At 41.2% G+C, this 17,423-nt stretch overlaps 1 protein-coding gene across 2 annotated transcripts in view; it reads left to right on the top strand.

Moving 5' to 3' along the window:
* Positions 1-17,423, top strand: part of LOC311252865 (chemokine-like protein TAFA-5) — a 160,962-nt gene that overhangs the window by 131,504 nt on the left and 12,035 nt on the right. For both annotated transcript variants that reach the window (XM_084346468.1, XM_084346469.1), the window contains exon 3: positions 12,333-12,460. In XM_084346468.1, coding sequence (XP_084202594.1) covers positions 12,333-12,460 — 128 coding nt within the window. The remainder of the gene's footprint in view (positions 1-12,332; positions 12,461-17,423) is intronic.

The raw sequence follows: 17,423 nt of genomic DNA, 5'->3' as shown, positions 1-17,423 counted from the left end.
GAGGGGGACCGGTCTTCTCATCCGTCAGCAAGAAAGTGAACTATTCCTCTGATGAGCTTTTTGATCCAGCGCCAGCATCAGGAGCAATGGCCACGCACTGGAACATTTATCTTGTTGGAATGGAGCAAACTTATGCCAAATTTTAATATTTTTTATTTAGCAGAAGGCAGTTTTTTTTCCCTTTCTTTTTTTTGGCAGAATGAAGGCAAAAAAAGGAGAAAGAGCGAAAAAGAAAAAGAAAAAAAAGGACGGACAGAGAGCATAATCTGTTAACTTTAATTTGGAAATTGAGAAGTTTAATTGCAGCCCTGTCTATTACCAGTTGTAAAGCACTAGTCTCTTTTCTCTTTAAAGATGTTCATTTAGCACATCAAACGACTGAGAAGAAGCATTTATCTGTGTTTTTGGAGAATTTGAGCAATTATTAAGCTCTACTTCCTCCTTCTTTATTTTTCAAAATGAAAAAACGTGTTTCATGTTTGTAATATCAACATTTTTCAAATAGCACAAGCGCACAAAAAGAGGCATGTAACACGTGTTCTCACGCGGTCATTAGCATAGATGTCACATTCGTGGTGGTAAAAGCTTATTAGGTGACTCTCACAAAAAAAACGGAGACGCCCACACAGGCATACATGCATGCACACAGACGCAGGGCTGAGGTCTGGAAATGTCAGTCTGCATGCTATCTCATTATTTCTGCCTCTTGAAGTTTCATGAGTGCTGAGGAGCTATTTGGGACACAAATTCACTTCCCCCCCAAAAAAAAGGGAAAAAAAGAAGAAAAAAAAAACCTCAGGCTTTTTTAAAAAGGGGCTTGACAGCTTTTAGTGTGCAGATACTCATCAAGGCCGCCAAACGGGTGGAATAATCTTATGAAAATCAGGCAAGGCACTAGACTGGAAAGGAACAAGCATGGGGAAGGAAAAAGAGGTGATGGGAGGAAAAACAGAAGAGAAGGAGAGTAGAAATAGAGGGCAGGCGGACATAAAAGTGCAGAGGGAGAAAAAAGTGGTCGCGAGGAAGCGAGGGTGGAGGGGCGGGTTGGTGGGGGCGAGACAAGGGGAAATTAGCTGAGAGGAGATGAGCTGCGGAGGAAAAAGGGGGATAGAGAGCTGGTGGCTAATTACAAAGCGCAGGGATTTATTTCTTTGCATTGGGTTTTTCTCTCACATTCCGCTGAGCCTCATCCTAATTCCTGCTCGGCTCGATGCAGGTTTAGGGAACGTCTGCCTACCACGGCAGGTCAGATAGTACAGTTAATTATCCAGATAGTAGATCCACTGTAAAAGGAGACATGGGAGGGGATTTCCATGATGAAAGCAAATCCTGAAGTCTTAATGGCACTCAGTTGGGCTTTTTTCAAGCCGTCTTTTTGTTTGACTTTGTTGCCTGACATGTCGGCGCGGAGATTATTCTGCATGTCTGTGTGTGTGTGTCCCTCTCTGTATGTGCAGGGTAAACGCTGGATGTACTTCAATGGGTGTGGGTCCTCATTCCCAACGATTTAAATTAAGTGCAGTGCAGAGGAATCTTTAATTGCCAGATCACTAACAGTAAAAGCAGGCGCTAAAGGAGAGGGCAAGAAGGCTTTTCTGCGTGCCCACGTGCTGCAGGGGCATCTGCACAGTTGGAGTAAGAGGAACTACACAGGGAGAAAAATCTTGACAGATTCATAGAACTCCTTTTGTGAAATGAAGACACAGTGAATTTGTTTAAAAGGCTATTTGACTCGCCATTACCGGAGATGGGGAAGCCTGAGCAGCACGCCGATGCATTAGAGAGGCGAAGGTGAGCAGAAGTGGCAGCGAATTGACAAAGAGCAGAAAGAAAATGCATATGAATGCCTGCGTGTATGAGGTTTGTGTGTGTGCGTGTGTGTGCGTGTGTGTGCGTGTGTGTGTGTGACTTTGAGAGAGCTCCATTTTTGCAACCAGCTCATTGCAGTGAATCAGGAGTGATGTTGATTCGCCTCTGTCAGACAGCAGTTCAGTCCTCGCACAGAAACACACAGGCATCCAGAGTGCCGTGCACCACCATACTAGCTATTGTGGGTGTGTGACACAAAACACAACCCTGCGAGGATCCTGCACATGACTGACTGAAACAAATATGAGGAATAATCACATCAGGTCTTTTTAGCTGATTGCACTTGAAAACGTGAGTTCCTCTGCATGTGCCGGTACTTTTGTATGAGCACGAGGGCATCGAAGAACGCTGCCTTTTAGTAGTCATCGACTACTCCCAAAAAGTAGCTGATTACTAGCAGAGATATGTTTTTTTTCACCCAGTAACAGTGACTCATGCTTTTTAAAAGCATTTCAGCAGTGGCGACTCAGGATGTTTGAGTCCACCAGTTTGCATTGTGAAGATATGTGGAAACATGTTTAAGAGGCTGTTTGCAAATGAGCAGTGATCTGGTTGGACTAAAGCTTAGCTTGAGATACTATTTGACTGCAGTAACAATGCAACTGCTTTCTTGAGTAGCAAGTTTTATTTATGAGGTATTGTTTTCACCCATGTCCATTGGTTGGTTTGTGTGTTTGCTGGTGTCTTGGTTGGTCAGCCGGATTACTAAAAGACTACTTAAAGGAACTTGAATGGAGGATAGATATCAGCCCAGAATAGACATCATTCATTTTTGATCTGGATGTAGCATTCTTTTCTCACTCTTTTAACATTGTCAGACGTTTTTTTACATTTTTTGTTACTTTCTCATAAAATAATGCATGGATCTTGATGAAAGAAATCAGTGGTATTTAGGTGGCAGGTATCTATCCGACCTTGGCGGAGGTATGAGTCTTTAGAAGGCCATCTCAGGAGCTTTGGATAGCCTACTATAATGCATTATGATGTTAGTTGTTACTACACCGCCACAAATCACAGATGAACGATTAGGCTATAACAATGCACAGTGTCAACGTGTGGTTTTGATGGTCGACTAGTCGGTTCTTCTGTGGAACGGGCGATTAAAAACCGCCTGGACAGGTGTGTCTCTTCAGTGTCTCCACAGAACCAAAAGAATAATATAAAACACGACCCGTCCCAGCCGCAGTTTGTTCAACTTGCCGCTGTCTGGCAAAAGATACAGAAGTATCCGTTGCCGTACCGCCAGACTGCAGAACAGATTCTTTCTTCAGGCTGTGAGACTCCTGAACTTATCCACAACACTCCACCAAATCTGTGTTGTAGAATGACGTATGAATGAATCTTGAATCTTTAACCTTGAAACCCCCTAACATGCACGTTTTCATTCACATAAATGTCTTAAAATTAGAGTTGTTCCGATTCCGATGCCAGTATCGGAAATGCCTCCGATACTCCCGAAAATGCCGGCATCGGTATCGGCGAGTACTGGAGTCCAGGCACCGATCCGATACCACGGAATTTATTAGCCTAGCTCCGTTAGCTCCGAGATTCTACCGGATACTGTCCGCTGCGTTATGGCTCTGGTACGGTTTGGCTCCGTTGTCCTCGTCCGGCAACCCCCACCAGCTGTGTTTTGAGTCCGCCACAGCGCAGCTCCGCCGATCAGCTGGAGTTACGAAACCGAGGAATTCCCGCGATGATTACATAATCACACACGACCGCAATTATATGTATGTGTTATAACTGAAGGATTAGAAGAAGAGCGCGTATTTGTCTCTTATTTGAGGTTTTTTTGCTTGTATCAACACGGAGTGTTTTATTTTGAAAATTAACCGGGTGTCATGTTATTATTTCGTGTCTGACTTCCTGTCTGCTCTGTGCTGAATTCGGCTTTATACTATTCTTTTTAAAAATAAATGGCTTTCATTTGCTGTATTCATTCATGTTTTACAAAGGGTTTAACCTGAGCCAGGCCTTACCACAATGATAATCATATCACAGTCATGCAGGCGTAGTATGATATATATACATTTTTATAACACACTGGTATCGGTATCGGTACTCGTATCGGCCGATACCCACAGCATAAGTATCGGAATCGGTATCGGAAGGGAAAAAATGGTATCAGAACTTCTCTACTTAAAATGTGTTGAAAATGTTGCATTTTTTTAAAATAAAGGTGCAGTCCAACCATATCTGGGGTCCAACATCAGCAGCCCTTGACACAGTGCTGATTCTGCTACCTGTCCTGGTCATATCTGATGTGTACAGTTTGTAATTATCTTAACCCATCCTTTTATCTGAGGATCACCTCCTGAACACTGCTGCACTGCATTTATTACTCCAGATCTGATCTGTCTTTAGGTCCACTTTCTGTCTTTCTTGTCTGCTTTCTAACTATCTTCCTGCCTTCCTTTTTCCCTTGTGCGCTTTCTCCCTCTCACACACACACACGGACACACACAAGCCCATCTTTCTCCTGCCATTGCAGGCTTGGCATGGCATTAGACAGAATTTATTAGGCCAAGATGCTGGCTGTTGACATGAGTGTGATCTACCATTTGGTGGGAAGATAAGTGTCCCATGGAGGGTGTAATAATGTTCTCTCCCTCTCTACTCCTTATCTCCTGCTGATGAAACCACGGCCGATTCCTTCCCTTGCACATAGCATCAAACCGTGTGTGTGTTTATTCCTGCCTGTGCTCACTGGTGTGTTGATGCCCGGCTGCCTGTGTGGGTGTGTGGACGCGTTTAAGGGATGTTTTTATTTAATATCACCCTCAAATCTTATACTTTCAACATAAGCCGCTGCCCTCACACCAGCACCGCAGTGATATGGTCCAGTGGTAACGGATAGTGTCACTATTGCCCAAGATGTTGCTGGGAGATGAGTTTAGTTAGTGACGTGAATCCAAAAGTGAGAGATTGGGGCTGCATCTCAACTTGTCTTTACGGTTTCTGATTGCTCATATGAGTAATCACAGTTATTGGACCGGTCGCCTGTTGGCAATAAAAACCCACCATGCTTTTCAATAAATGGTTCTGTAAAATTGTGGTGTCAGCGCTGGGTGTTGAGTTTCCAATTACTTTATCTGGCTATAAAGTCCAAAGCAAAACAAACAAATGTATCATTGATATGAGAAGAAATCTTGGGAATCGAGTAGCTGACTTGGTAGAGATGCTGTAATCTTGCAACTAATGGTAGCCGCACTATCTGGTGAAGCTAATAACTTGTTTTCACACTGTTATGAGTCCCAATGCTTAAGTTTTGGGCTGTTGAACAAAATTGGATCTGCGCTTGAGTAAAGAAGTACCACAGCTGAAGATTGTAGGAGACATGCTCATTTTCATAATTGTATTTTGGGTTACTACTAGAATAGGTTTACATGGTTTAATGCTCAAAAAAACACACCGTTTTTTTCTACTGTCCAGTTTCCCCTTTGTCTGAAATGCTCTGTTTTAGCTCCCATCTCTTTACCGAATACCCAGTCTCCTCTGATTGGTCAGCTCACACATGCCTGAGCCAGCACTGCTAAAATCAACAGAGCAGCTGTGCAAAATCAGTTCTTACCTGCCAAACTAGCGATGCATAAATGCAAATGTGTGACATGGTGACGTAGTGTGATGTCACAAAATCTCAGAATTAAACTACTGATGAGGCATTTCAGGAGCAGTGTTTTCTGTAGGAGAGAGGAGCTTCTGTTGGTGAGGACTTTGACCTTTTTAACTTGCAAGATCTTTTACATGCACAAGAACACATAAGAAACACTGAAGGAAAGGAAAAAAAGGAAAAATGGTAATAGTTCTCTTTTAAAGCCGCACTATTAAAGATATGGATAAATAATCAGCTTTTGTTTTCTCTTGCACAGTTAGCTTTTTTATAGCTATATTTAGCAATGTATTGTAGCCATAATTTGGTCACAATATCAGCTTTGGGGAGATACTGAGCCCGCAGACGGATGTCAAAGAAGTGGATTGTGCTGCAGAGGTAGTTTGAGAAGTTTGATTTTGATACTTTCATTCCACTGTGAAAGTGGGTCACTTTGAATCCTCTGTAACTGCTGTAAATCTGAGCTAACTACAGCTGACATCCACCAACTTTTCAGAGCCACCTTTCAAGTCTACCGATGGCGAGCATTTGATACCTAAAATATGAGGTGTTCCTTTTAAAATCATTAAAATTAAGTGTTGTGTCAAGCGTGGATGCTAATTATGGCTTTAATTACAAATCACAGGAGAAGAGGGATCACAGGAACCTGAACTCCTCTTCTTGGGAGGAGTGTAATAAGCTGTAAATACAGCATTGATAAATGTTGGCTATGGCTAACAACATATATGTTATGGACAATTAATCAAAATATAATCAAAAAGTGCCAAACTGCAAGAAGCTGCAAGATTTTGATAAAAGTAAAATGTGTGACAAAACAGCATCACGATGAAGTACTATAGTGCTGCAGAGATGCATTGGCCAACAATGTAAGAAAATATGTTTGACTGGTACAGACCCTAACAAATGTCACATTATCATGTTTTTTACATGAAAAGTTGCAGGGTAAAATAACCCGAAATCGCTAAAAGATGCTAATATTCAGAGGGAAACTGCAGAGTTGGACGATAATTAATTGATCCATTATTGATACAGTATAAAAAAATATTAAGGCAGCTTTATAGATGCAATATGTAAAAATGTTCCGCCTATCGAATTCATATTATAAACAAACAGAGGGCAGCACATCACAAGCGCTAACTGCTGCTAACTGTAGCTGCCGTTAGCCAGTTAGCTCGGCTAGCTCAGTAAGCCATTCATGTAGTGGTACGAACTGGGAGCTCGGAGCACCAGGGCAGCGCTGATCTTTACACTGCTAGAACAGGAGCTTTGGACTGGGACTGGCTGGGGCTTAATGGTTAGCATGCTAACTTTAGTAGATATACATAGACATAACTTCAAAACTGTTATTTCTTCACAGTCTGCTGATAATTTTAGTGAATTTTTGAATGTTTTCAACTCAAATTCTTTCATATATTTAAGTTGCAGTGATATAATTGTTATAACTTTAAAATTTAAGCAGCACAGGTCTTTATTAATTATCTCCCAAACCACATCGAGATTGTCCTGTTTGCAGTTACATTTTTCATCTTGCACTGTTCATCTGACACAACTGTGATTAACTCTCAGCTGTAATGGAATCAAAACATTACATTATGCTTGCTTTTTATCATGAGAATGTGAAGGAACAAGGAATAAATGCAGAAATGGTCCGATCAGTCGTGTTTGAGATACAGCAGATGGTTACTAAGTGAAATACTGAGAACGGAGCCATCACCGGTTGAGCTTTTCAGTCAAAAATAACATTTTTAACACACATGCAGAGAGGAGCACTTCATTCCCTCATTACTGTTATGTACTTGCAGCGCTATACATCTTCATCAGCTGAGGGTCACCTCACTGGATGGTAATTCAGAAGCGAAACAAAACCCGTTAGTGAATTGTATAAGTGACCTTGCTGACAACAGTCATTAGATAAATTCCACAGTAATGGATTAAATAAAAAAAGGACGGGAAAAAAATCTTGAGAACTCTGCCAGACCCCGGGCTATCAAATGGGACAAGTTTATTCCGTTCACCTCAGTAAATGGTGTGTTTCCAATATGTCCTCTAATTTTCTCTTCTACTCTCTTGCTTCCGTTGTGAATTTACAAAGCCTGCTTTACATCCTGTCCCCTACGTTACCACTGCTGAGGTACAGCCGGTTGTAGATGCAGATTCAGAGCGCTTTTTTGTCCTCCAGATTTACATAAAATGGAAATTCGTCTTTGGCGCTGGCATACTTCACACAGCACATCAGGACAAACGACACAAAAGACAATAATAAATAAATATGTGATAAAATGCTAAAAAAGATAAAATGGGTTATTTTAAAAGGAAAAGACGAGGGCTAGAGGAGTCAAAGCCTCAGAGTTCTTAAAAGCCACTTGTTGAGAATAGTCACAGTAACTGGAATAAAGGATTTCTTGAACTTGGGACTTAGAATGTGTGTGGCTTGAAGGAAGCATTTGGTATGCTAATTCACAATATGGGTGGGTTCACTGAGTGGATTGTCTTTTTTTGATTATACATTGGTGCTGCAGTTTGTCAGCAGACTTGTTATTTTGCTTGAAATTGATGTTTTCATACCATGAAATGATGAGATATGAGGACACTTAATCAATGATCTTTGGTCAAATTAGAATATTTCGACTTCAGATTTTTTAAATGTATTCATTGTTCTCTCAAAAGTGAGTTTGTTCCAGCTTACTAATGCCAGTTACCAGCTTTGTTCCCTGTCCTTCTTTGATGGCCATGTACTGTAGGTAGAACCGACTCCATCCACCCTCCTTTTGTCTTTTTGACACAGCTCCTTGTGTCCTTTGTGGTCTAAGTAGGGCTGGGTATCGAACTTTGATGGCATCGACCGTCTGCTTGTCTGCAACTGCTTGTTGTGCCAATATCTAATAGTGCTGGTGATTTGGTATCGGTTTGGGCACCGAAAATCGTTTATTGGTCGGGCTCTAGTTTCAAATGCCACACTTGAAGGACTTGGTGAAAATAATTGTTCATAAATGGATAATGATATCCCTATGGATATTAATGCTATTGCAATTGGTTGTAGATAAGAAACTGACTGAAATACTAAAAAAACTCAGATTCTGCTAGTTTCTCGCTCCTGCCCATCTTTTTCAGATTGCTGGTTTGGGAAAGTTACCAAGATTGTCAGACACTGCTTTCTCATTTGGATGTTAGAAAGGAGCTTGTTCATTTTTAAAGCATACTGAACCCCTTAGGGATGCAAACGTGATGAGAGTGTAAGAATCCAAAGGGCTGACATTGAAGCGCTTACCATTTCTGGGTGTCCAAAATGGAACATCCAGTGATCGGCAGGAAACCGCAGGGGACCGTGGTTATAGCAGCGGTATGTCTAGTTTGTGGCTGATCTACAAGATTTATATTTTTTTGCTGACAACACTTAATAGTTTTCAGATTTTCGGGCCATTTGAGATTGCATTGTTCCCCACATGTAACTTTGTCCCTGAAGGGAAAATATTCCAGTCACAGACGTTTTGGATGTTTGTGCAGCTAGCCTTGAGGCGCACTACAGTAGCGTCAAGTAATTCAACCTCAAGCAGCGTGTCAGCGAAAAGCACTCAACAATAATAATGCTTTACACTGGTGTCAATTTCGAGCTCACCATTTACTGTGCTGACACAGTCTTCATGGTGCTTTTTATTATTTAGCCATGTAGTGCTTGAGAAGGTATACATATTTCATGGATGGATTGATATATGGATATTGTTTACGGTGAGCAGATATTAGCATTAGGTACAGTGCTCACTTATGATCTACATGCAAGGTTATGACAGCTACTGAAGGTGCCCTTAGAGCAAATTTATAGATGTGAAACTGAGCAGAATTCCCTTATGTTTTATAAGAGACCGAGCATGCCATGAACACCGTGGCAAAAGAATATGATGTATGTATGCCCTATAAATCATTCCCGAATTCACTGTTATCCATTAAAGTTTGCTATTTTCCATCCATAAATGCATACGAATGTGAGCGTAAATGTATGTATCCGTCTTCCTTTATCTTGCTCATTTTCTGTAATGGTAAAGAACTTTATCTAGATATGTGTATCCTTTGTCTTCACCCTCTCTCCTTCTATCTAAGTTCATCTCTTTCTGTGTTTCTGATTTACATATTCAGGTGGACACGTGTTCCTTAGTTTGTTATTCTTCAATCCTTTTTGACGCAATTTGCGATTTGTGAAGATTGTGAGCCAACCCGAGACACAGGGCTGTGATTAAACACCTTATCTTCATCTTATTACTCCAAAAAGTGCCTCATTACACCACGTACGTAATGACCCTGAAATTCACACTTGTTTTTACCCCCAACAGCCATGATTTTCATTAACTCATGAAAATATTTTTTGTTTTCAAAATTAATGTTTGTTTACAAAGTAATCTCCACAGGGTGCCTTTAATGTCTTAGAAGTGGCAAGAAGAATGTTTTTGTATTTCGAGTTGTGCCTTCGTCCCGGCTGTTATTATATGACCTAGTGTTGATATGCTATTACAGAGACGATTTTAAAAGCCATAGGCTGAATGTAAATCTATGATCCTTTGACATCTGTTTCAAATGCTTATGGATGATTCATTCTGCCTCGTTGCGTCTTGCAGAAGCAGGTAACTGAATATATTATGACGGATTTTCTTTTGCTAGTCCTCTGCTGTTGCAATAGATGATATGGAAATTGTCACAGTTGTCTTCGTAGGGCTGTGAGATGGTGTGCAGCAGTATTCTTGTCTGACTAACCCACGTAGCCCTGTCAGATGAGCTTATCAAGTTCTGGCTTGCGAGTTTCCCCGGTTGCGACAGGTCTAGTGCCTAGTGTTTATCACTGGACGTTAAAGCCAACCCTCCTGTCAAAAATGTGTTGTTCCTCTTGTTCCTACAGTTGAATGTGTGAGCTTCACTATGCAGAATGATGTATGTGCAGCGTTTGACTCTAGAAGGCTGTTTTCACATTCATTGCTGAAAGTGTGAAGTTTCTCTGTGCTCATTGAAAAACATCATTTGAAGAGGCGGGCCTACGGGCATGATTTGTGACATCACAAAAAGTGGAATTTTTAATGAGGAGGAAGTATTTGGTGCAATTTGAAGGATTTTAATGTGTAACTATACTGTTATGCCTCCCCGTCTGTCCCATTCTTGTGATTGCAACATCTTCAGGGAGTTTCTTCAAACTTGGGACAAACATCCACTTAGACTCATAAATGAACTAATTAGATTTTGGTAGTCAAAGGTTAATGACAAGGTCAATGTGTTATTATGATATACTTATTAATAATTAGACGATAATTTATAAACTAATAATGTATGCACTTATCATGACATGTGTGTGATAGGATAAGATTATGATGTTCTTACATTTTATATTCAAAAGGTCAAAGGTCAACTTCACTATGAAATCTTAATTCTGCAGAAACATGTTTCTGGTCATTATTTCATATCACAGTTAATGAACAGAAGGGGAGATTGTGACCATATTTTACATTTGGTCAGAGTCTGAATGACACTAATCTTGGGTGCCCATGTTAATCTCAATCATAAACTCATATATTACATAAGTCTGGACAGACATGGATGTAAATTGCAACTGGAATGGTGCATGGAGACATACAACAGAGAGGCAGTAATACTAGTTTTACATATACTACATGTGTGGAGAGGATTTTTAAAACCTGGGAAGGGAAGGAGAACTACGCTTTCATCTTAAATATGATTCAAGTTGACATGAGCAAGGCAATAAACCACAATATAAGTTTTTACTAATGGTGCAAATACACTTAATCATGTAATCAGGTGGTCATAGGAAAACCACCAACACAGCGATACAAGATTGACTGTTGACTGTTTATGTTTATGTTTGATAAATAACAGAATGTCCGATGCATTGTAGAAAGCCCTTTCTCATATGTGTCCGAGCACAATACTTCTGATTTTTGTGGACAAAAACAAAAACTGCACAGATTATTTGATAGAAGACGCCTAACGAAATTAGTTTGAATTGAAAGATTGCATTGCAGCTGCAGCATCTCTTTCCTCGAACTGGAAAACTCACATTTATTGTCACTATATTTATCATTGTTATCATTGTGGCTCAGTCTTTAAGTGAAGCCTGTACAAGTGGGTGTAATATCCTCCAGCCTGGGGCTTTTCTGGGAAATGTAGAAGCTCACTAACTGAAGTCTGGAAGTGAAATACAGCCGAGCAGACTGAGAAAATGACAGAACTCAGAAAAGTACAAATTACGACATGTTGTTATGGCAAAGTATTTTGGAAGGCATAAATGTCAGACATTTTTTAAAACTTGTGGTAGGAGCTTACGCATATGGCTTACAAAATATTCCATCCTGTTTGAAATGTCGCAGGATGCAAGGAGGGCTGTAAACCTGCTAAATATCATTTGTGATGTTGGAATTTATTCACCTGACTGATCGCAGCTCGCTCCATCTCTCTCCATCTGTCTGGTTCCCTCCATCTTTCCCCCCATCTCTCACTGTCATCCCCTCCTCTCATATCTCTCAATTGTCTCTTTACTTCATTGCTCTTCATCTACCTGCATATCCCCCCTCTCTTCCAATCCATCCCTCTGCATCGCCCCATCTTTTCTACTCCATTTATATGTATTTTAGCTTTTTTTTTCAACTCTCCCCCTTTTCCATCATTTCCCATCGTGTTAAATCTTCGCCCATATCTGCATTCCTCCATCTGTCATCCCGCAACCCACTCTCTCTATTTTAATCGCTACATCTCTGCATCCACCTCTCTCCGTCATTTCTCTCCATCTGCTTATTCCCTCCTAATTTTCCTAACCTCTCTAATCGTCCCTTTTTTCTCTCTCTTCCTGTGTTCTCTGCAGCTGGTATTGTTCGGAAAAAGCAGTGGTGTGAGATGGTGCCGTGTTTGGAGGACGAAGGCTGTGACCTGTTAGTCAATAAATCTGGCTGGACTTGTACACAGCCCGGAGGCCGAGTCAAAACCACCACGGTAGGTTCAGGCTCCCTTTGAGCGCCCCGGGTTACACAATCCACTCACAAACCAGTAGGTGTGTGCAAAATTGTGTGCACTCACTGCACCAGTGGCACCGAGAACAACGGGACTCTGAGAGCTGGAATAAAGCATTTGCATAGAGAATCGATTGTGGGTTAAGCACACATTTTATTTAATTTCTGAGAAATTAAAATTAAACAATAATGATTAAACAGTTTTGCTCTCCTAACAATACAGTTTAAAACCCATTTTAATAAGCATAATCGTTATACACGGTTATAGAAAACAATTTCGAGCAGTGACTCACATAAAAAGCTCTGATATAAATAAATATACACAGTTTAATAGCCTATTTGAAAACAGTGCTACATCTTATTCTGTGACTTAACATTTTCATCCTCAATCTGCCCGGGCAACAAATCAATAATACTGTATATCGTTATCATGATATGAAACTATGTATCTTCTTAGATTCTGGACGTCATTACATCGTGATATGGTATAAGTGTTATCTTTTCCTGTTTTTTAAAGTCTGCATTACAGTGAAGTGATGTCATTTTCTGAACTTACAAGACTGTGTCAATTGTAATACTACCTTTACTCACTTCATAAAGTCATTATATCCACTTTACTGATGACTATTTATTTATCAACAATCTCATTGTGTTAATGTTTGTGAAACAAACATTTATTAACATTTATGAATTGCTTTTGAGGATATTTTAAAACATAGAGACATAAGTCATGAGCCGCACAACGATGTCAATTTATGCAAAAAGACCATCGTCTCCATGGTAATCAGACACTTTCCTCCAACCGGCTTGTTTAGTTGCATTATATCATCCTATTCGGTATATATATCCCGCTGACAGTAAAATATAATGATGTCTGCAAAATAACACAATTCTCCATGTATGTAACGTTAACGGACAGTATCACTCAAAAATACTTCCATTCTGCTGGGCGACAAAAGTGATATGCTTTCTACCATAAATCAGACTTTCCTTGATCTGGTCTAGACCAGTTTGGTGGCTGATAATGCTTGCAAAATGTAGATATTGCAGTGCTAACATCACTGAGTCCAGTTGCTGACTTTATGGCTCTTCTCTACTTGTGCACATTGTTATGAGAGCATGGATACCGTTCAGGTCAAGTTCACGACAATAGACCAATGCTTTTCAGTTCTCTTTGTGGAAATATAACAGTTAGTGCTTTATTATAACTCCAGTTCTGTAAGAGCATGTGGGTAACCATAGATATAACATATTTCTTATTATTATATTTCTTTTTTTCTTACAACATCTCCTTTTCAAGGTCATCTATACTGTAATCGGGAAAGCAGAGGAGCTGTAACTATGATTACAGCTGCCTGACAGGAGAACACAAACTACAGTACATTACAGACAGAGCTCCTGTCAATTTCAGGTCGGGCTCAGTACCTACTCTCTCATACTTGATCATAGTCGGACAGAAAAATGGGGGCCCGAGCCATGGTCTAATTATCAAACAAAATTTGAGCAAGTTATAGAGAAACATTCCAACGGTTTTTATCAGGAAATCAGGTAAATAGAGCAGATTGAACATTGCTAGCATTCATTGGGAATTATGTTTCTGGCCACCTGATGTAAAGTCCAATATTCACTCCTCTTTTGGCTCTGTTTTGGTCTCCACCAAGAGTAATGAGACTGAATCAAACCAGTAAAGTTCTGGGCCATTAAACCAAAATAATGAGCTGAAAGATGCTAAAATTCCAAGTCGTAAGATGGCTTGTCACTCAGAATGACACTTGTTAAAAATAGTGCAGCTTTAAACAACATACTCAGGAGAATCTTGTTGATAAAAAGATATTGAATGTAGCATCCATGCTACTTTAGCAGAAATGATGTGGTCCTGCTTCAGTAAACCACACTATGTTGAATCACATGGACTCACATGGCCATTCAAGTTCGTGATTGCAGCGTCTCCAACTGTTGCCACATTACGGTACATTGGGACCAGCTTGCACACCGTCAGCCGCGAGTACATTGATAACAGCAGAAACCCAGTTAAGCATTCACTCCGCAGTCCCTCCAAAATGTTTCTCTCCCGCCCTCCTCGTCTGCGGCTCATCTCCACAAACTGTACTCTGTTTGTTTACTTCCTCGTCGCCGGCAATTAGCTTGAATTAGGAACGCTCTTAATGTTAATGGTGGCAGCAGATGGGGAGCCACCGCTTGTATTCGCAGAGATGCCGCCCATTCATTCACGCGCCCGTCCTTCATACCCTCTCCAAGTATCCTCCTCTCCTCTCCAGCACCAACACACACCTTCCCACCACCTTCCTACACCATCCCACTGCTCCCCCCCTACACTTTACAAGAGACGTAAACACTGCTGCTCCACCGCCTGCATGCGCGGTCTATACTGTAGCAATTAAAGGGGTCTCAGTTGAGAAACATGTTACACAACACACACACACACACACACACACACACACACACAATACAGCTGCCCTATCTGTGAATGTCAATGGGCGAGTGGCGAGGACCGGTGGGGCATCATTAATGCATCTGTCATGATTTAGTCATCGGCTGACTAACTTGTTTACGCTTCCCGCTAAAAGACAAACACACATAAATAGCAGACACACACGCCGAATGTCGAGCTCAGATGATATGGTCGAGCAGACAGCTGCTTCCCCTTTGATCTCGCTATGCTGTGAGTCGTGTGTGTGTGTGAGTGTGTCATGAAGGCCTGACACCACCCCGATATACCTGGTTGTAAAGACAGTCGTTACATGTTCCACCTATAATGTAATTTGCTATCTGGGCAGGCAGACAGTCCACACACATAAAGCTGGAATCATTCATTATATTTTACAGGCATACGACCTAGTGTGTGTGTGTGTGTGTGTGTGTGTGCGTGTGTGGAGTATGCAAATGCGGTGGTCACGCCGTGTTCGAGGGCTAATAGACCTGATTCATGCGCATTCTCACGTGGATGTTAACATGCTCTCACTGATGTCCGTTGGTGTGTGTTCGCAACTGTTTGCATATTCATACTTATGAATATGTGTCCCTGCTTTGCGGCGGAGGGTGGCCCCTGTACGCTTTGGCCTACTTTTACATTTCATACCCCGCTTAGGATGTCAGTCAATGTACCTCTCATCGGCTTACGCTGACAATATGCGGGACGTGACAGGTATTCCTTGCTTGCTTCATTGGCTACTTTAAGCTTGGTGACAGCTAGTCAAATGGCTGGACAGCTATGTGCACTCATCTGTGTCAGTCCGTTCGTGTGTGTGTGTGTGTGTTTAAGCAGCTTTCTCTGTCAAGGATTCTAAAACCGGCACCAAGCAGGCTCGGGTCATTGTTTAATGTATGTGATAAACTGTCCTAATATGACCGCTCTGTCAAAGGAGACACATAAAGCTCATTTTCAGGTTCATAAACGCCCAGTCTGCTCTGATTGGTCAGCTCACACATGCCTGACCTAACATCGCTAACAATAACAGAGCAGCTGTGCTAAATAAATGTTTACATGCCGACTAGCAGCTAGGCAAAATAAATGCAAATGTGTGACATGGTGACATAGTGTGATGTCACAAAGTCACGAAATTTGAGGCGGGACTACTGACAAGGCGTTTCGAGAGGAAGAGAAAGATCTTCACTGACTGATTTTATTTTTTCATACCTAAACAAACTAAATAAATAAATACTATGACTGAATTAACTGAATAAACAAACTGACCTTAAAGGACAGCGCAATTTCATACTGTTTTACTTTGTTTATATGTGGCGGACCCTGCCACCTTTCCAGCTTCAAACAGTGTTCTGGGGACCTTATTTTCAGCTTGTTATTCAGTTGTGGAAAAAGTTTATATTCTGAGTTTGTATTAAAACCTCATTAATATTGTAAATCTTCAATTTCTGAGTTTGTATATCCTCTCAGGAACAACATACTGCCCTTTTAACTTTCAAGATGAGCAGACAGAAATAACAACACTACAGAAAAAGGAATAAAACAAAGAGCATAATAGGTCTCCTTTAAATCTCAGGCGAGCTGAGGGAAGTCGGGACCAGGCGTGTAACCTAAAATTGCCTAAAATGCATCAAAGGTTAAGGCCGAGTCTCCAAAGCGAAAAAAAATTACGTAAACCTCTTGTTATCTGCCTACCGCAGGGAGAATCAAAACAAACAATTTACTCCTCAGCCTCCCTCTGGTTAACTTTGAACAAATGGCCCCTTTCCCTGAGGCTTTTCAAGGTTAAACCCAAACTGCAGCCGCCCCAATATTGCCTAAGGATGAGCGTTGGCTGTGCACAGTCCAGTGAGCATGTCCGACCTGTCTGTCAGGTGTTTGTGCGAAAACATCAATGCAGACAAACAGACACATCCCTCGGGGCATTTGACTAAGCCAAGTCAATCTGACTCAGCCCCATAGCCGCATAAAGGGCTATTTTGGACAAATGTCAAGAGGCGGTTTGCGCGTCTTGGTCAAATGTTCGAGAGTTTGTGTTTTCTCTGTCAGACAGAAAGAGAGTGTTGCTCAGGATGACACCGCTGACCTCCTCTCTACCTCGAGTCGTCTCAGAAGGAGTCGCGAGGTGGATTAGATGTACGCTGCATGTTTTCCCTCAACCTACAGAATGTCACTCATCTCAGCGGCCACCATTCGATGCACTCCTGTTTAAAAATAACTTCCTCGCATACTTGTTTTCCCTCTGCTTGACTCCTTCCCAGTGGGTTTCTTTTTCCACTTGCACTATTATATTTTCACATTTTCTTCCCCCCCCCGTCCTCCCCTGTCCACCTCTCCATGCATTTATCTTAGTCTGACCCCCGCTTTGAGGAGTACATGTTGTTCCTGTCAATAAAAACACAATATGGATTTTTCTCTGGCCAGCTCCAGAAGAAACATATGAAGATTGATATGTACTTTGCTTATTGTTGACAGCGACGTTCTGAGCGAGGTTACTTTT

Source organism: Pagrus pagrus (assembly GCF_965226575.1).
Source record: "Pagrus pagrus genome assembly, chromosome: 23".
NCBI lineage: Eukaryota > Metazoa > Chordata > Actinopteri > Spariformes > Sparidae > Pagrus > Pagrus pagrus.
This window is presented reverse-complemented; position numbering and strand designations above follow the sequence as displayed.